At 42.7% G+C, this 16573-nt stretch overlaps 1 protein-coding gene across 1 annotated transcript in view; it reads left to right on the plus strand.

Moving 5' to 3' along the window:
* LOC126981685 (translation initiation factor eIF-2B subunit gamma-like) overlaps positions 1 to 16336 on the plus strand; it is a 48420-nt gene extending 32084 nt beyond the window's left edge. Inside the window, exons 7-10 of the mRNA XM_050833107.1 lie at positions 9201 to 9284; positions 10975 to 11123; positions 13149 to 13246; positions 16178 to 16336. Of these exons, the coding sequence (XP_050689064.1) occupies positions 9201 to 9284; positions 10975 to 11123; positions 13149 to 13246; positions 16178 to 16224 (378 nt within the window). The 3' untranslated portion in view covers positions 16225 to 16336. The remainder of the gene's footprint in view (positions 1 to 9200; positions 9285 to 10974; positions 11124 to 13148; positions 13247 to 16177) is intronic.
* The last annotated feature ends 237 nt before the right edge of the window (positions 16337 to 16573 follow it).

A 16573-nucleotide genomic window follows, 5' to 3' on the forward strand; every position in this document is an offset into this window, starting at 1 on the left:
TTGCTGTTAAAAAAAAAATTCAATACCACGAGTTTCACAATCCGTGAGTTTACGCTATACCCGTGGAACGAAGCAAGCGCGAAACTCGGAAGGGTACTTTATATTATTAAAGCATAATATGATTGACAGAAATTAATCAACATCTATTTTTACTTGAAAGTAGATATACGGTCCCTGAAAGTCAAGATCAAGACTAAGATTGCCCATCAAATGTAGCATCTCCGTGTGATTAGCTCCCTCAGTAGCTCGGCGAAAGTTACCACTTGCACACTGCACAGTGAGTGAATCTATCAACTAACCCTTTTGTATACCATTTCAAAGTCACATCTGCTCAGGGCAAGAGCACTGTAATTCTTCATTCAACAGTGGAACACTTTGAAGATAGAGAAGGGCACAAAGCAACATAAGGTATCATAGTCATAATCATAAGTAATGTGGCCAAATGTAAAACTGCATATACATTAAGTTCAGGGAAAATGTGGATTTTTTTTTCTAAATATATCTTGCCAAATTATAGGTGCGTCTTATACTCTGGTGCATCTTATATGGTGGGAAATACGGTAATTTGGTTGATTTATATTCATATATTATGCTGGTGAGAAGAGAAGGAAGCCATAATGTCAAAATTCTTGAGATATTTCTTTTAGATCTTCTTTTAATTTATTTTTTTCCTTTAAATGTTGAAAGGATACTTTTGTGCTTATACAAATGTCTTGTGACAGATATATTCTTGTTTGATAGCCAGTCAAACTTAACTTATATTAACATTATGCTGAGTAATACAAGTGTCCATACTATCCCACCTCCCTGGCCGAACCATCACCACGGGAAGGGAGGGTTCGGACGATTTAGAAACTTGTTTCATCATCTACATCTGAAAACTGGAAATCGCTATGGGTGTCATATCAACAATCTAAAAAGCCAAAGGATGAAGGAACATTTTGAGATCAACAAAATTACACTAACTTTTTTTCTAAAAATATTTTTTTCAAAAGTGGCTGGATCATCACCGCTCTCCCATACTGATTGAGTAAACGAGATACAAAATTCTTCATATGAAAGACTATATTTTACCATCGTATCTAAATAAAATGTATTATAGCATTATGCATTTTGGGAAGGCAGTGGCTGAGTGGTTAGTGTGCGGGCACCCAGGCGTCCAGGAGGACACAGGTTCGTGTAGCCTGCCGCCACAAGTTGGGATTTTTCAGTCACCACCGAGTGGCCTAAAACTACCCACATATTGTCCTGAAGATCACCTATCAACCTGGACTCTAGGTTTTCTTTTCTAAAATAGAAGATCAAAAAAGACCTCTGGGGGGCAGCATGAGCCAAGCAAGATGGCACCACTATAAACACTGGCCTGCACCTTAACAGATTGAGGCCAACTGTCAAGCCCCATCAAGAAAGCCTACCAGTGCCACAACCTGACACAAACAAACAACAACAAAACCACTATAAAATAGTGCAGTAGAACCTTGTTTATCCAGCATTCAAAACAATGGCATGGATCTGGAGCCCAAATTTACAAAAATTCTTACTTTTTACTTATATATTTATTTATTTATTTATTTTTTACGTGCTAACTGCATTGCCGGTAGGCTTTCTTGAGGGGCCTTATGAACAGCCCCAGCCCATTAGTGGTGCAGACTAATTTTATTTATAGTGGTTGCCATGATGTAGGACTTGATTGGCCATTGCTGCCCCCCGGTGCTCCTCTTGGCTGAAGTCGTTGAAGTTAGGGTTGATTGAAGATCCAGTGTGGTGGGCTGATCAGTCCCACCTGGTCCCCCCCACCCCCCCCACCCCTACTGCACATGCGCCTTCCTGTGTTTACATGTGCTACTCGGCCTACTCCAAAATAAATTCACCTCCAGAAGAATTGGTCCACTCAAGCTCAAACAGTACCCTACCAGTGTCAGTATAATAACTGAGATGATTGTGTATGCACCTATTGATGCTCTTAACCTTTTCACTTGGGCCAGGCAAAACAAGCACCCTGCATTGTATCCGGACTGGCTGCGCGCGTCAAATTTGAGATGTCGCTACTGAATATAACAAGTTTTAAGCCATAAATTCAACATATTCATCATGTATTATATATGAAAATATGCAAAATTAAATGGTTCACATAAAGAAACAAATTATTTGATATTTATGAGATATGGATGAATATTGTATAGAGAAATTTGTGTTATGCGTAGATGATGTGTATCTGCTGAATTGTGTTTCCTTATGTTAGTTGTGATAAAGAAATAGATTTGTGGAGGAAAATGGAGGAGAGGGAAATGAAGGACACAGACGTAAGTTCATGGAAAATATCCCACTGATTTACCGGCAATATGCACAGATTTCACGGAGTACAAGGTTGAAAGGACGTTCTCCTGGAGGTCTGGAGATGGGCCGTGTGTGTGTGTGAGAGAGAGAGAGATATATAGATGTATAGATAGAGATATATAGATATATAGTGAAATGATTATATAAAAATAGTAAATATAAAAATAGTAACTTTTTATATAGATATCTTAAAATGGTTTTAATAGTAGTAGGAGTAGGTAGGAAGACACCTACCGAACGGGCGTGAGCTACTCCCGGTGAGGATATATGGGAAGCGAGGAGGGTGCTGAAGCCCTTCAAAGACCCTTCCCATGTCCTCACTAACCGTTTCCCTTTTGTCTCATCAACACCAGAGAGCAGTTCAGCATGCTCTCAAAAGACAGTTCCTCTCTCTTTCTACACCACACTACATTCACACAACACACACACCTTTTCCCAAAATTCAAAATGGCTAATGAAAACACCGCCTCGGAGTCCCCGCCTGGGGGGGGGACCATAAATTCCCCCAGGGAGGACTCCCCTTTTGGCTGCCGACTTGAGAGGTGTCCTGATAACTCCTCGAACCTCCTCCTTATCAATTTCTGCAACATTCGCGGTCTTCATTCTAATTTTCATCCTGTGGAACACCATCTCTCCTCCTCTAAACCCCACCTTCTCTTCCTCACCAAAACACAGGTTTCTGAGGCTATTGACAGCAATCTATATTCTGTTCCCTCCTACTATCTCTCCTAAATTTCAATCCAAAGCTGGATGTTGCGCCTACGTGCGCAACGACATCACTTGCTCTTGTGCCCACGACCTTGACTCTTCTCAATTTTCCACCATCTGGCTAAGACTTCATTGTCATTCTATTACTAAATACATATGTGCTGTTTATCTCTCGCCTAACTCTACTAACTATGTAAAATTCTTTGACTATTTGAATTCTAAAGTGGAGCACATCTTGACTCACTCTCCCTTTGCTGAAATCTCCATTTTGGGAGATTTCAATGTTCACCACCAGCTTTGGCTTTCATCCTCCTTCACTGACCAGCCTGGTGAACAAGCCTACAACTTTGCTCTCCTCAACGACCTAGAGCAGCTGGTTCAGCACCCTACTCATATTCCCGACCGTCTTGGAGACAGGCCCAACATTCTAGACTTCTTCCTTACCTCTTATCCTTCTGCTTACTCTGTCAAACTGTTCTCTCCGTTGGGCTCCCCCGATCATAACCTTATTTCTGTATCCTGTCCTATCGCTCCTGTACATCCTCTGGACCCGCCGAAGAGGCGATGCTTCTGGCATTTTGCTTCAGCTCGGTGGGACGACCTTAGGATGTACTTTTCTGATTTCCCGTGGAATGCTTACTGCTTCCAGGAGAGAGACCCCTCTGTGTGTGCTCAGCGCATCACAGAGGTGATTGTCTCTGGAATGGAGGCATACATTCCACGTACTTTCTGTAGCGGTGCAAGGCTTGGTTGCGCGGAGCTCTGGGCATGAGGAAAACACTTGCTGCCTTAGAAGAAATGTATTCTTAACCAAAGATACAGCTTAGCGTTGGTGAGAGAGCTGAGACAATAGGTGTGTGTCGGTTGAGCTCTCTGGAAGGAGTGACGAATTACAGATTGGAAAATAATGAAGTTACCATTGGTCACGTATGTCAAGGTGACCTTTAAGTTTGACGAAAGCTTTGTTACACATACCAAGACGGTAAACACTGACAGATGATATTCCTACAAGGTGGCGTGATCTATCTGTCGTGGGTTTTTTCCATTGATATTTGCATCCCTAATTCGTGGTGATATTAAATAATAATAATAATAATAATAATAATAATAATAATAATAATAATAATAATACATTGATATACTACAATTACTATAACATTTCTCTACTCCTCATGCTAAAAAGCCTTGGTTTAATCACGCTTGTTCTCGTGCTATTAAAGATAGAGAGGCAGCTCACAAAAAGGTTCCCGAGCCTTCAAACTCCCACTAACTTTGACCTTTACATTTCAGCCCGGAATCGTGCCAAATCTATTCTCCGACTTACCAAAACTTCTTTTATTAATAGAAAATGTCAACATCTTGCTTCTTCTAATTCTTCCCGTGACTTCTGGCATCTAGCCAAAAATATCTCCTCCAATTTCACTTATTCCTCTTTCCCTCCTCTCCTTAACCCTGACTGCAGCACTGCCGTCTCATCTGTCTCTAAGGCTGAACTCTTCGCTCAAACTTTCTGTAAGAACTCCACCTTGGACGATTCTGGGCATATTCCTCCTACTCATCCCCCCTCTGACACCTTTATGCCTGTTATTAAGATTCTTCCAAATGATGTTTTCTATGCCCTCTCTGGCCTCAACTCTCAGAAGGCTTATGGACCTGATGGAGTGCCTCCTGTTGTCCTTAAAAACTGTGCTTCTGTGCTGACACCCTGCCTGGTCAAACTCTTTCGTCTCTGCCTATCAACATCTATCTTTCCTTCCTGGTGGAAGTATGCCTTTGTACAGCCTGTGCCTAAGAAGGGTGATCGCTCCAATCCCTCAAACTACCGTCCTATAGCTTTACTTTCCTGTCTATCTAAAGCTTTTGAATCAATCCTTAACCGTAAGATTCAAAAGCACCTTTCCACTTCTAACCTTCTATCTGATCGCCAGTATGGATTCCGCAAGGGGCGTTCTACTGGCGATCTTCTTGCTCTCTTAAGTGACTCTTGGTCATCCTCTCTTAGCCGTTTCAGTGAAACTTTCTCTGTTGCGCTAGACATATCGAAAGCCTTCGATAGAGTCTGTCATCAGTCTTTGCTTTCTAAACTGCCCTCTTCCGGATTCTATCCCTCTCTCTGTTCCTTTATCTCCAGTTTCCTTTCCGGCCGTTCTATCTCTGCAGTGGTAGACGGTCACTGCTCTTCCCCTAAACCTATCAACAGTGGTACGTGTTCCACAGGGCTCTGTCCTATCACCCACTCTCTTCCTGTTATTCATCAATGAACTTCTTTCCATAACAAGCTGTCCTGTCCACTCATACGCCGACGACTCCACTCTGCATTATTCAACTTCTTTCAATAGAAGGCCATCACAACAGGAAGTACATGACTCCAGACTGGAGGCTGCAGAATGCTTAACCTCAGACATTGCTATCATTTCCGATTGGGGCAGAAGGAACCTTGTGTCCTTCAATGCCTCAAAAACTCAATTTCTCCACCTATCAACTCGACACAATCTTCCAAACACCTATCCCCTATTCTTCAACAACACTCAGCTGTCACCTTCTTCAACACTAAACATCCTCGGTCTATCCTTAACTCAAAATCTCAACTGGAAACTTCATATCTCCTCTCTTGCTAAATCAGCTTCCTCGAGGTTGGGCGTTCTGTAGCGTCTCCGCCAGTTCTTCTTCCCCGCGCAGTTGCTATCCATATACAGGGGCATTGTCCGCCCTCGTATGGAGTATGCATCTCACGTGTGGGAGGGCTCCACTCACACAGCTCTTCTGGACAGAGTGGAGTCTAAGGCTCTTCGTCTCATCAGCTCTCCTCCTCCTACTGATAGTCTTGTACCTCTTAAATTCTGCCGCGATGTTGCTTCTCTTTCTATCTTCTATCGATATTTCCACGCTGACTGCTCTTCTGAACTTGCTAACTGCATGCCTCCCCCCCTCCTGCAGCCCCGCTGCACACGACTTTCTACTCATGCTCATCCCTACACTGTCCAAACCCCTTATGCAAGAGTTAACCAGCATCTTCACTCTTTCATCCCTCACGCTGGTAAACTCTGGAACAATCTTCCTTCATCTGTATTTCCTCCTGCCTACGACTTGAACTCTTTCAAGAGGAGGGTATCAGGACACCTCTCCTCCCGAAATTGATCTTTCTTTCGGCCACCTCTTTTAATTCTTTTTTGGGAGCAGCGAGTAGTGGGCTTTTTTTTATTATTTTATTATTATTATTATTTTTTGTGTGTGTGTGTGTGCCCTTGAGCTGCCTCCTTTATTGTTAAAAAAAACAAAAAACAAGATAGTCAACATATTGAAGTGTTCATATATGATTTTTTATGCAGATATATTAATTTTTGTGGCGTCAGGAAGGTTTTTCGTCGCGGCGCGTGAAATGAGACAGATTCGGGGAATGTTCGTCGCGACTTATGGTCGAGCTCGAGCGAAAACTGCTGAAGCTAGGAAGGCGTGCTTGGTGGCAAATGAAAGCTCTTTTAATATAGATTGATAATCAGAAAAAACAATGGAAAGCATTAAATAAATAAAAAAGTTATAAGCAAAAAACTAGGACATGTCTTAATCGCAGCATAAGGGCCGAAAAACAGGCTATTTTGTGACGGCTCGACAACGAACTTGAAATCGAGCAATCAAAAAATCCTTCGAACCGGTCAAACTGCATTGCCAAGAGGGACTACATGCCAAAGTACAGCCTTCTAGAGGCAATAGTAAGGCCACACTAGATGAAAATGGTAAAGTGTCTGGAGTTCGTCAAAATCGCTCTCAACAGGGTTTATGGTTTGAGCTCTAGTGACGAAACTACTGGGAGTAGGGAAATATTATGCACCATACTGGAAACCACATTGGCAGGGCTAAATTATTTGTTAAGTAAGTTTTTTGAAATTCTGAAAAAATGAGCGGATTTCAAGGTTGGGAACTCAAATTTTTTTTTTCCGAGTCGCTTTTCGCCGATTTATTAAATTTTTGACCCTTTCAAGTCGGTTTTCGAGCTTGGTTGCTAATTAAAAAAATAAAGCCCTTTCATTTTGCCATCGATTGATACCCCAAAATTTTTTGTAGTCCCAGAAATAAGGGAGTTATGGCGATTCGCACCAAAGCAGTTGATTTTCCAAAATTCGCGGCTTAATGACAAGGCTGGAGCAAGTGTCCGTTCCATAATATAGGGTTCATTGGCTTCAGCCAACCACCAGGCCCAACCAAGAAAGCCTACCAGCTCAATGGGCCTGGACATAGAAAAAGAAAAAAAAAGGTAGTTATGGCAATTCTACAGAAGTAAGTCTCAAAAGAACAGCAAAACGGCTTATTCGGCACAAGTTTCCCCTCCCACTCGTGCCGGATAAACGATGTTCTACTGTATATTATTCTCGCTATCACTTGAAGGTTTCCTCAAATAACTAGGCATGGCTCAACTCACTGCATTCTGGTGACACTTGAAGGGCAGCCTATTCATGCCTGGTGGATGGCCCCAGCTCATTGTTTCATTGGCAAGTGTTTATAGTGGCACCATCTTGCTTGGCTCATGCTGCCCCCTAGAGCTTATCTTTGATCCTCTTTTTGAGAGAATCCAGAGTCCGGGTTGATAGATGGTTTTCAGGACAGCATGTTGGTAGTCTTAGGCCAGTCGGCAATGATTGAAAAATTGCCATCTTGTTTGTCACGGTGGGTGGACTTCAAACCTGCGCCTTCTTGAACGCCACACCATCACACTGACCACTCAGCCAATGCCTTCCCATGATGTGTAGGAGGTTGGGGTGGGGGCAAGGACAGCTCACCATATGATGTGAAAAGCTACAATGGAGTGTGGAATAGTACTGAAACATGAATTGTGAACAGGAGATACAAAACTGATTGTGACTCACCACAAGCATGTAGCAGCATGGTCCAAGTGTCCTGCACACTCAATGCGAGCATTTAGCAGTTAAAGGTTAAGAAATCTAATTTGGCAGGGAAAGCTGTAGTTGAAAACAGGATCTCTTCAGAACTATCTACTTTTTTTTTGTTTCATAAGGTAATTCTTATCAAAGCACCACATATGAAGCTAACTTTCCATCAAGTTTAAGTACCTGTGAGAGTAATAATGCAACATTGCACAGACACATTCAAGATCTAGAAATTTAGTTCTTGGTTTTAGCCAACAAATATGATTCAGCTATATTAACACTTTCGCGCACACCCTCCCATCTGATTTTCTCGTCCAAAATGCACACCTAACTGGCTATTGGGAGGCCTGATTTTGGTACCTTGAGCGGGTGGTATAAATTTTTTCAAAACTTTTGCTCGGTTCATTTTTATGAAACTACATGCGTTCCATTGTAAATTGTAAGCTCTTTCATATGGAAAGAAAAAAGAAAATAATGTTTGTTTTATATTTTACCGAGATATCGTGAGTTGAAGTGATGTGAACCAATTTCTGAAATAAAAAACTCACATTTTCACCTAGAAGGAGTAAAAATATAACAAATTGTTTTCTATAACAAAAGAAGCAGACATTTATGAGCTAATTAGCGCAACAAATGGAATATTGATACACAAATTATAACGGTCATAAATTTGAAAAAAAAAAGGAAAAACTAGATTTAAAAAAAAATGTTCACTTTTTTCCACATATCTCCATAACTGTTATAGTTTTTTTATGGTTTCATCTTAAAGAACAGATCATTACCTATACAATGGTAGTTTCAGATTTCTTACATGACGTATAGTTGACGAGTTAGGCTTGAAAGAAAAAAATCTTTGGTAACCCTGCCCCCCGCCACACACTAACCTGTCCGCGACCGCTAGAGAGACTCAACTGAAGAGATTTTCACCAGTCACCCAGGAAAACTCCCCGGCAAGAAGGGTCTATCAGCTTACCTCAAACTGACATGCGCTAGCCTGTCTACAGACCAAGTATCATGCGTCAATGAGAATTACAGAATTTTTGGTGAATTTTTTTGTATCAGTGACGCGATAGTCGCGTCAATCTTAAGTCGTGCTTTTTGACCAATTATACTGATGTGTATGTCACGTCCATGTGCGCGAAAGTGCTAATTAAAATGAATACAACAAAGAGCAAAACATAACAAACATCACAATTATTTCAGATAGACTCATTTAAAAATTATTATGTTCCCTTATTATACAACAGCGTAACCTTCTGTTTATTTTCACAGATTCATGAAATATTTGAGCAGGTCTACCCCAATTCTGAGTGGCAGCTGAGACATCCTTCCGCAGAGATCCATGAACGTGCTCAGGTAGGTCAGCAATGTTGCATCTTGCATCACCTGTCTGCACTATTCATTTTCACAGCTATCAGCTGCAGGTCTTTCCCCTTGTGAATATGGATTGGATAAACATGACTCAGTGTTGAAGTAATGCTGCAGAAGATTAGGGATGAGTTGTTAGTGTGTGTCAGAGGAGAAAGTTGAAAGAAAATATAGTCAAGAGTAGGGTAATGGTGATTGAAAGGGTATGCAAATTCCTTGTGCAAGTGTTAACCAGCATCTTCATTCTTTCATCCTTTATGCTGGTTAATTCTGGAACAGCCTTCCTCCGTCTGTATTTCCTCCTGCCTACGATTTAAACTTTTTCAAGGGGGAATTATGAGAGCAGACCATTGATTATGCAAAGTCATACAGACTTATGGCACAGCATGACAGTGTAAGATCTTGTTTGGGGGAAGAGAAGATGGAGGGAGTAATTTAAGACAAGTACTTAGGAATGGTTTTATTTAAGTATTGGAGGAATGAGGGTAAGGTAAGGGAGAGAGCAGTGGAGGACAGACAGGTAGGAGGTGCACTGGAGTTATGAAAGGAAGAAGTGTGAGCATGGTGTTAAAGAAGGGTATAAGAAACAGCTTTATCCTCCCAACCCATCAGACGCATGTATGTGGACTGTCGGCCATAGTGTTAGACTTCCCCATTCCCATCCCATCCCCATCCCTTACCCGTGGCCATAAACTGTAGTGTAAAGCATCCCCATGTGGTTGGGGTTGTTTTACGCTGCCCCGTGAGGGTGCGGATGGGGTGGGAAAAGTGTTGACTCCGCGGGGCAGAGTGCAGGACATCTTCGGCTTTTCCTTCGTATATTTCATGAGTAAATAGTGTTCTATTTGTTATTATAGAAGGACATATATTGAAAAGTATCAGAATATTTGTATGACTGATATTATATCACAAACTTTGCTAAAGTTAATATATATTTTTTAGTTTGTAAAGACTCTGGTGTTTCCATTTGATTGTAAACGTACAGTTATTCCTGAAAATTCATTTATAATTGTCCCCAAGAATGGCAAAAGACGGCAGATTGATGACTAAATATGGCATTATTATGGGAATACTTAACATATACCATAAAAAATAGCATTTCTTGGCGACCACCTTGATTTAAGACAAAAATGCCATAAATGACACGACCTGGCAACCCCGGTGTGGCCGCCCAGGTGTGTGTGACCAGTCATGGATACCAACCTGTCTCATAAATTAACTTACCCGCGTTACTTGTTATTTACTTGTAGATCACAACATTATTGTTTTGTTTGATGATATATAATGTATATGAATACAATGGTGTGTAAAAAATGCATTATTTATTTTGTTTTCTGTAATTATTGGTTTGAAAGTGCTGCCAACATTATTATGACGTGCGGATTGGTGCCTCATATCTGTCCCGGGGATGGGAAGGTGACGGGGCGGCTTGTCCATACCCCAGTCCCGCGTATGGGGATGGGGACGGGTAGGGAATGGGGAAGACTAACACTATGGCCGTATAGCACAGGAATCACAAAAACATGTGGGGGAAATTAGCTATATAAAAGAGGTGCATATAGTGTGTCAAGATGGAATGGAGAAAGTAATGAAGATGTGTGTAATACAATTTGGTCAGTGCACACAAATGCCCCCCCCTCCAAACACACAGGGTAATGCCTGATGGTAATGTTGGCAGGTGAGTGAAGACAGCGTAGTGGGTGCCGGGGCTGTGGTGTGTGAGAGGACCAACGTCAGCGGCAGCGTGGTGGGGAAGCACTGCCGCATCAACCCAATGGTGCGTCTCAGTGGCAGTGTCCTGGGGGACCATGTCACACTTGTCTCAGGGTGAGTCTGGCATTATTTGTCCTTGGGGAGAGTCCAGAGACACACTCACTGCCTGGAGGCTATACTGTCTGATCCTCTGATGATTCCAGGACTACAGCTTTTATTCCTCATTAAGAAATTCTGTCTACAGTTTCACGATTAGTCCTAATTTCCTAAATTCTTACCATCCCAACTTTCACTCATTATCGCCCTGAGATTTGCGCTGCTATGACATGTATGGGTCATGTGTTCCTACCGTCGCCATCAAGCATGCTGCCTTAATTACACTGGATTTTTCCTCCAACCGCATTGACGATAGAGGCAAATGGCAACTCCAACTTTTCCGGGTTCGCGTCACACACGGCTAAGGTCGGTTGACTGTATCCAGAATTTAAACAAAGCACGGACCAGTCACTTAAAATTTTTAAAGTTCTTGGCGAAGTTTTTATGCCTCTGGTCCCACAGCACAGGTTGTTTTCTTATCTTGTCAATTAAATAGTAAACAAAGCAGCTCTGCCAGTCCACTTTACGAGTCTCTTGGTAGACCATCTTCCACTGCTCCTCACGCCTCAGCCATACCGTCATCTGTTTGTTTACACACAGCCATACTGTTGCTTGTACCCACAACCATTTGCCATCTGTATGGACAACTGACAACTTGCTCCTAGTTGGGCGTACGGGCAACTGCGGTTGCGTGTAGCCACAACGGTTGGAGGAAAATGGCCAGTGTGACACCGCCTTAATTCTGACTGACGTGAGACATACATTCACGTAGTTCAGAAGGGATTAAATGAATATGAATAGATGTACCAAACACAAATGAAAAGCCGACGACAAGCCTTGATCACATGGTACATCAGTAACTGTGACAAGCAAGAAGACACACCACCTGCTGTTGTTATTGCTGTAATAGATAGTGATGATCTGTTTGAGTATGATGATATAGCCCCAGAGGATTTGGGCAACGAATTTGAAGGCTTCACACTAGCGGACCATGCTCCAGAATGAGGCAATGAATGTTATTGATTTTCTTTCTTTTCTTCCTTTTTTTTTATACTTTTCAATAAAGTTTGTATCCCAGTTTTTTGTTCACTAAAATTGCAACACAACGAACAATTTAAAGGTATGCATTTTGAGATGACAAGGGAGTAAAGTCTGGGAAAGATGTCGGCTTCTCCATGGGCTAGAATAGATAAGCGCCTTTTCAGTGTTTTTTATACCCTGAGTTTTGCAATCCTCAAGTTTAGCACTATACCTTAGGATGAAAGCAAGCGTGAAACCTGGGAGGGTACTAAAGTTCCAACTTAGTAATGTCTAGGGATTCTATTCTATTCTGGGTTCTGTGTCGCTGCCCACGGCTAGCAGCCAGCCCAATTCTTGATCAAGATTGGGTGGTTGCAGCTCAGACAAGGCTGTCTCCAGGGGATTGTGAGTGTTGTTACCAGCACCTGGGGGGTCACCAAGACACCTTCAAAGGTCTGCTGGCCTCCTAAACTTTAAAAAGTTCTGTAAATTTTCAGCAGTACAATATTTATTACCAAAATTTGTGCATGATGGTTTGTGTGAATATCATTGGAGTAAATACTGGGCTATCGTACAGTAAAATAAATTGTAATAGTAAGTCAACTTAAAAGTTTATACTTGTAAAAATCTGCTAAATAAATTGATGTTCAAGATTACCCTGTATGTATGTTGGAGGCTTATGCTAAGCTGCACATTGCTTCTTTACTCATTCTAGTCTATTTTGCTCTAGAGTCTATGGTGGGTAAGAACCCATTGCCCCAGGATATAGGGTATGTGATATCCAGATTACCACAGTTTGCCTTCCCTGGTACCCATTTACTGACCAGCCCAGATGGGATGATGAGCAGCTGGGTGCTGAGCACTGAGTGCCCTGGCCAGGATCAAACCAGGGTCCATGGATGTGTTGCTAGGTGTGCTAACCGCTACCCCATGGAGGCACTGTATCTACTTTTCATGACTTTAATTCATTCATTTTGGTTTGTATGCTTGTATTTTATCACTAACTAAGACAGTTTGCTTCAGATGTGTCATTGAGAACAGCCTGATCCTTGCCAGTGTAGAGAAGAAGTGTACCATCAAGAATTGCATCGTGACAGATCCAAACAAGATAGAAGAGAACAGTAAGTAATGTCACTGTTTCATCTGGCATCCTTATGGCATCTTTATTGGGTAACCAGAGGATTCATCCTCCCAGGGGTCCTGTGTCCCTGCCCTATGGTGAACAGTCAGTCCAGCCCCTGATCTGGGCTGGTTGTGGGAGGGGTTTGCACCCCCTCCCCCTATAAAAAAATAAATTATCCTCGCCAAAAACAAGTTAAAAAGTAGAGGTTAGGGTCAGGGCGCAAGCCTTGACCCCAATCCGGTCTTGTTGGGGGGTCTGATCATGTGGCAGGCTTCCCTGATGCATCCGCATCCAGGGAGCCTGCTGGCAGTGACGGGGGCAGAGTAAAGCATACGGGACCCCTGCACCTCGAAGGAGAAAGGGCCCCCTAGTCCCTCTTTTTGTTTTGGGGGTGGCCAGGGTGGTGCAGAGGCTGCACCCGCTCACAAAACCAGGTCCGGGGTTAACTTTCGGAGTGCTCTGTGTGTGGGCTCCTGGAACGTCCAGAGCCTCTTGGACGATGATTGACTGCCTTACCTATCAAATAAGTTCAGTAGGCTGAGGGTGAACATAGTGATACTCTCCAAAACGAAGAAGCGAAATCAGTGAGGGGGGGTTCACTTACTACTGATCCGGAATGAGCATTGGTTTCCGTCTCAAGGGGGTAGTATGGGCATATCCAGCCAACTGCTGCCATTTGTGGTTGAGGTTACTCCAGTTGATGAGCGTATAACGCGAGTGAGGCTGAAGCACACTGGGCTTAATGTCCCTTATTGCAGTGTACGCTTCTACCGAGATGTGTGAAACAGAAGAGGAGAGGTTCTATGCCAAAATTGACTCCGTATTGGCCCAGTGCCCTCCCTGGTGTGGTGTCGTCTGCCATCCCATGTCGTGAGACATCCCATTCTGAACTGCGCATTGCGGAATCCAGTCTTTACAATCACAGAATAATTAAGTGAAGCATCTAAGTGTACAAAAGTACCAAGGAGGACTTAAAAAGTGATGCAAAGCAGAACAGGTCACAAGAATAATTATTGATATCCTAGTTATATATATACATACATCATCATTTTCTTTAATAATAATATAAATAAACTTGGGTGGGACAGATCCCGACAAGCAGTCAACAAAAGACATGGAGCCATGTCGAAATTCATATATGTATTCAGGATGGGATGTCTCACGACACCACACCGGGACACACTCATTGTCTTGGGCGACTTCAATGCTACTACTGCCACTGACGGGGTTGGCTATGAGCTATATGTTGGTCCCCATGGTTCTGGTACCAGGAACATCAATCAACAGCTCTCTCCTGAATTTTGCAAGATCCAGGAGGTTGAGAATTACGGGTTCTTGGTACCAGAGACCAGGGCTGCACTGCTGGACTTGGTATAGCGATGTCAGAGGGGTAGCTAAGAAGATTGACCACATCCTCATAAATACTCATTGGAGGATCCTTCAGAAATGCAGGGTTTACCAGAGTGCTGAGTTCTTTGCAGCTGACCACAGGCTTGTTGTTGCAACAATCAAACTTCATGTGAGGTCAAGAAGAATCTCGAGAGAACACTACTGTGTTCCATCTCGAGTAACTGTCTGCCTTTCCCTCCCCCGCTTAGCTATCTCTTTTCTCTCTCTATCTCTGAGTGTTGCCATATGCATGCTCTGTGTATTTCAAATGAAAGCAGAGACGAAAACGCATGATAATAACCCATAACAAAAGCGTAACAGTTTACTCTAAAATAGAGGATCGTGAGCCTGCTTACACCTATGTAGCCTTAGTGCCGTCACCAGCCTTTATAATTTTTTTGGGGAGGCATTTGCAGTGTGTTAATGGATTTCTATATGGTTAAAGAAGACTTCTATCAGGTTTTTGAAAAGTCAATTTTTTTTTACCCAAACTCCGGAGTATCCCCTTAACGATTCAAAACAATACCCCATCCATTTGTTCACTGGCACCTGTGGATTATGCCATCATTTTAGTGGCATCGCACTTTCATTCACATAAAAGCACCTTCAGTGCTCTTGTTGCTTGCATGATAAGTTGATATCTTTTCAGCCAGCATTCCCTCACCTCCTTGGTCAATAGTTTGATTTACTCTGGGGCCTCTAAGATAGTAACTATTAGCAATATTTAGACTTCGACACATAAAACTATAGCACAGATCATTGGATTTCATTAATCTTTTTACCAAACCAAGGAAATAATTGAGTATGTTGGTGTTCTTAAGTCTTCTGTGAAGAACTGAATGAGGTGCTTCCAAGATGGCAGTGGTGTGCAGATGCATGCAGGCAGTGTCCTGGCAAACCCAAGAAGACTTCTCCCAAGACTCAAGATAGTTGAATAGTTCTCATGAAAAAGCCTATTCCCTTGCTTTTCCTTGAGTGGGTTTTGCAGGATATGATTTGGTTGTAGACATCAATACTGCCACCATCTTTGAAGCTCCTCCTCCAGTACCTCACAGGATGCTCACTAACACCAACTTCATCAACAGTTTCCTTCTTTTGGTGCCCAGCTTCATGAAGTCCAATGGTGTATGCTTTGACTTCAGGCATCCAAGACTTATTATTGGCAACAATAACAGGCCCCAGAGTCAAAGAAACTTGTGACCAAGAATAGGAGGGGACAAAACACATTTCCACTCCCTGCACAAGTCATATGGATGCCCAGAATGTGTGGTAGCTGTGAGTGGAGGATGTAACATCATTCTGATGGCACATGTCAGCATAATGTAACAGCACATGTAAACAAAAAGAACAGGTGGCAAATTGCTTTTGTCTTTGCATTCCATCTCCCTCAGTTGCCTCCACCCAGCAGTGGCTACCACAACAAAGCAACACATTGGTTCTCACTGGTTACCCACAGTACTTACCTTCATTCCTCCACACTTAGTATTCATTCTGGCACAAAATGAACAGGCTGATTTGATTTGGTCTTTGTGTTCGGCAGAGACCTACAGTGGGGAGGTGCTGGAGGCCACACAGGACTTTGCCTAGGCTGCCACCCAGCATGGGGGTTTACCTACTGAACCTGCAATGATACTGAGGCCCGGAAGTGCTGTGGGTCTGTATGTTTAACATTTTTGTTCAAGTAAAGAATCTAAAACAGTGCTTTGTTTCATTTGGCTCATCCTTTGTGACAGTGTTACACCAGTGGGTGTGTATGTGTGTTTGTGTTATTTGTGAGTTGTGTTAGGGGGTGCAAGGCTGTGCAGTGGAGGAATTTTTGTGGCGGGAAGGGGAGCGTGGGTGTTTAGTGGCCGTCCCAGGGACACATATAACTAAAGTCTCTTCTATGCGAGCACATATGCCCGCCCCCAGTCACTTATTTTGCTCCTTTTTTGTC

This window comes from Eriocheir sinensis, chromosome 49 (assembly GCF_024679095.1).
Source record: "Eriocheir sinensis breed Jianghai 21 chromosome 49, ASM2467909v1, whole genome shotgun sequence".
In the NCBI taxonomy this organism is placed as follows: domain Eukaryota; kingdom Metazoa; phylum Arthropoda; class Malacostraca; order Decapoda; family Varunidae; genus Eriocheir; species Eriocheir sinensis.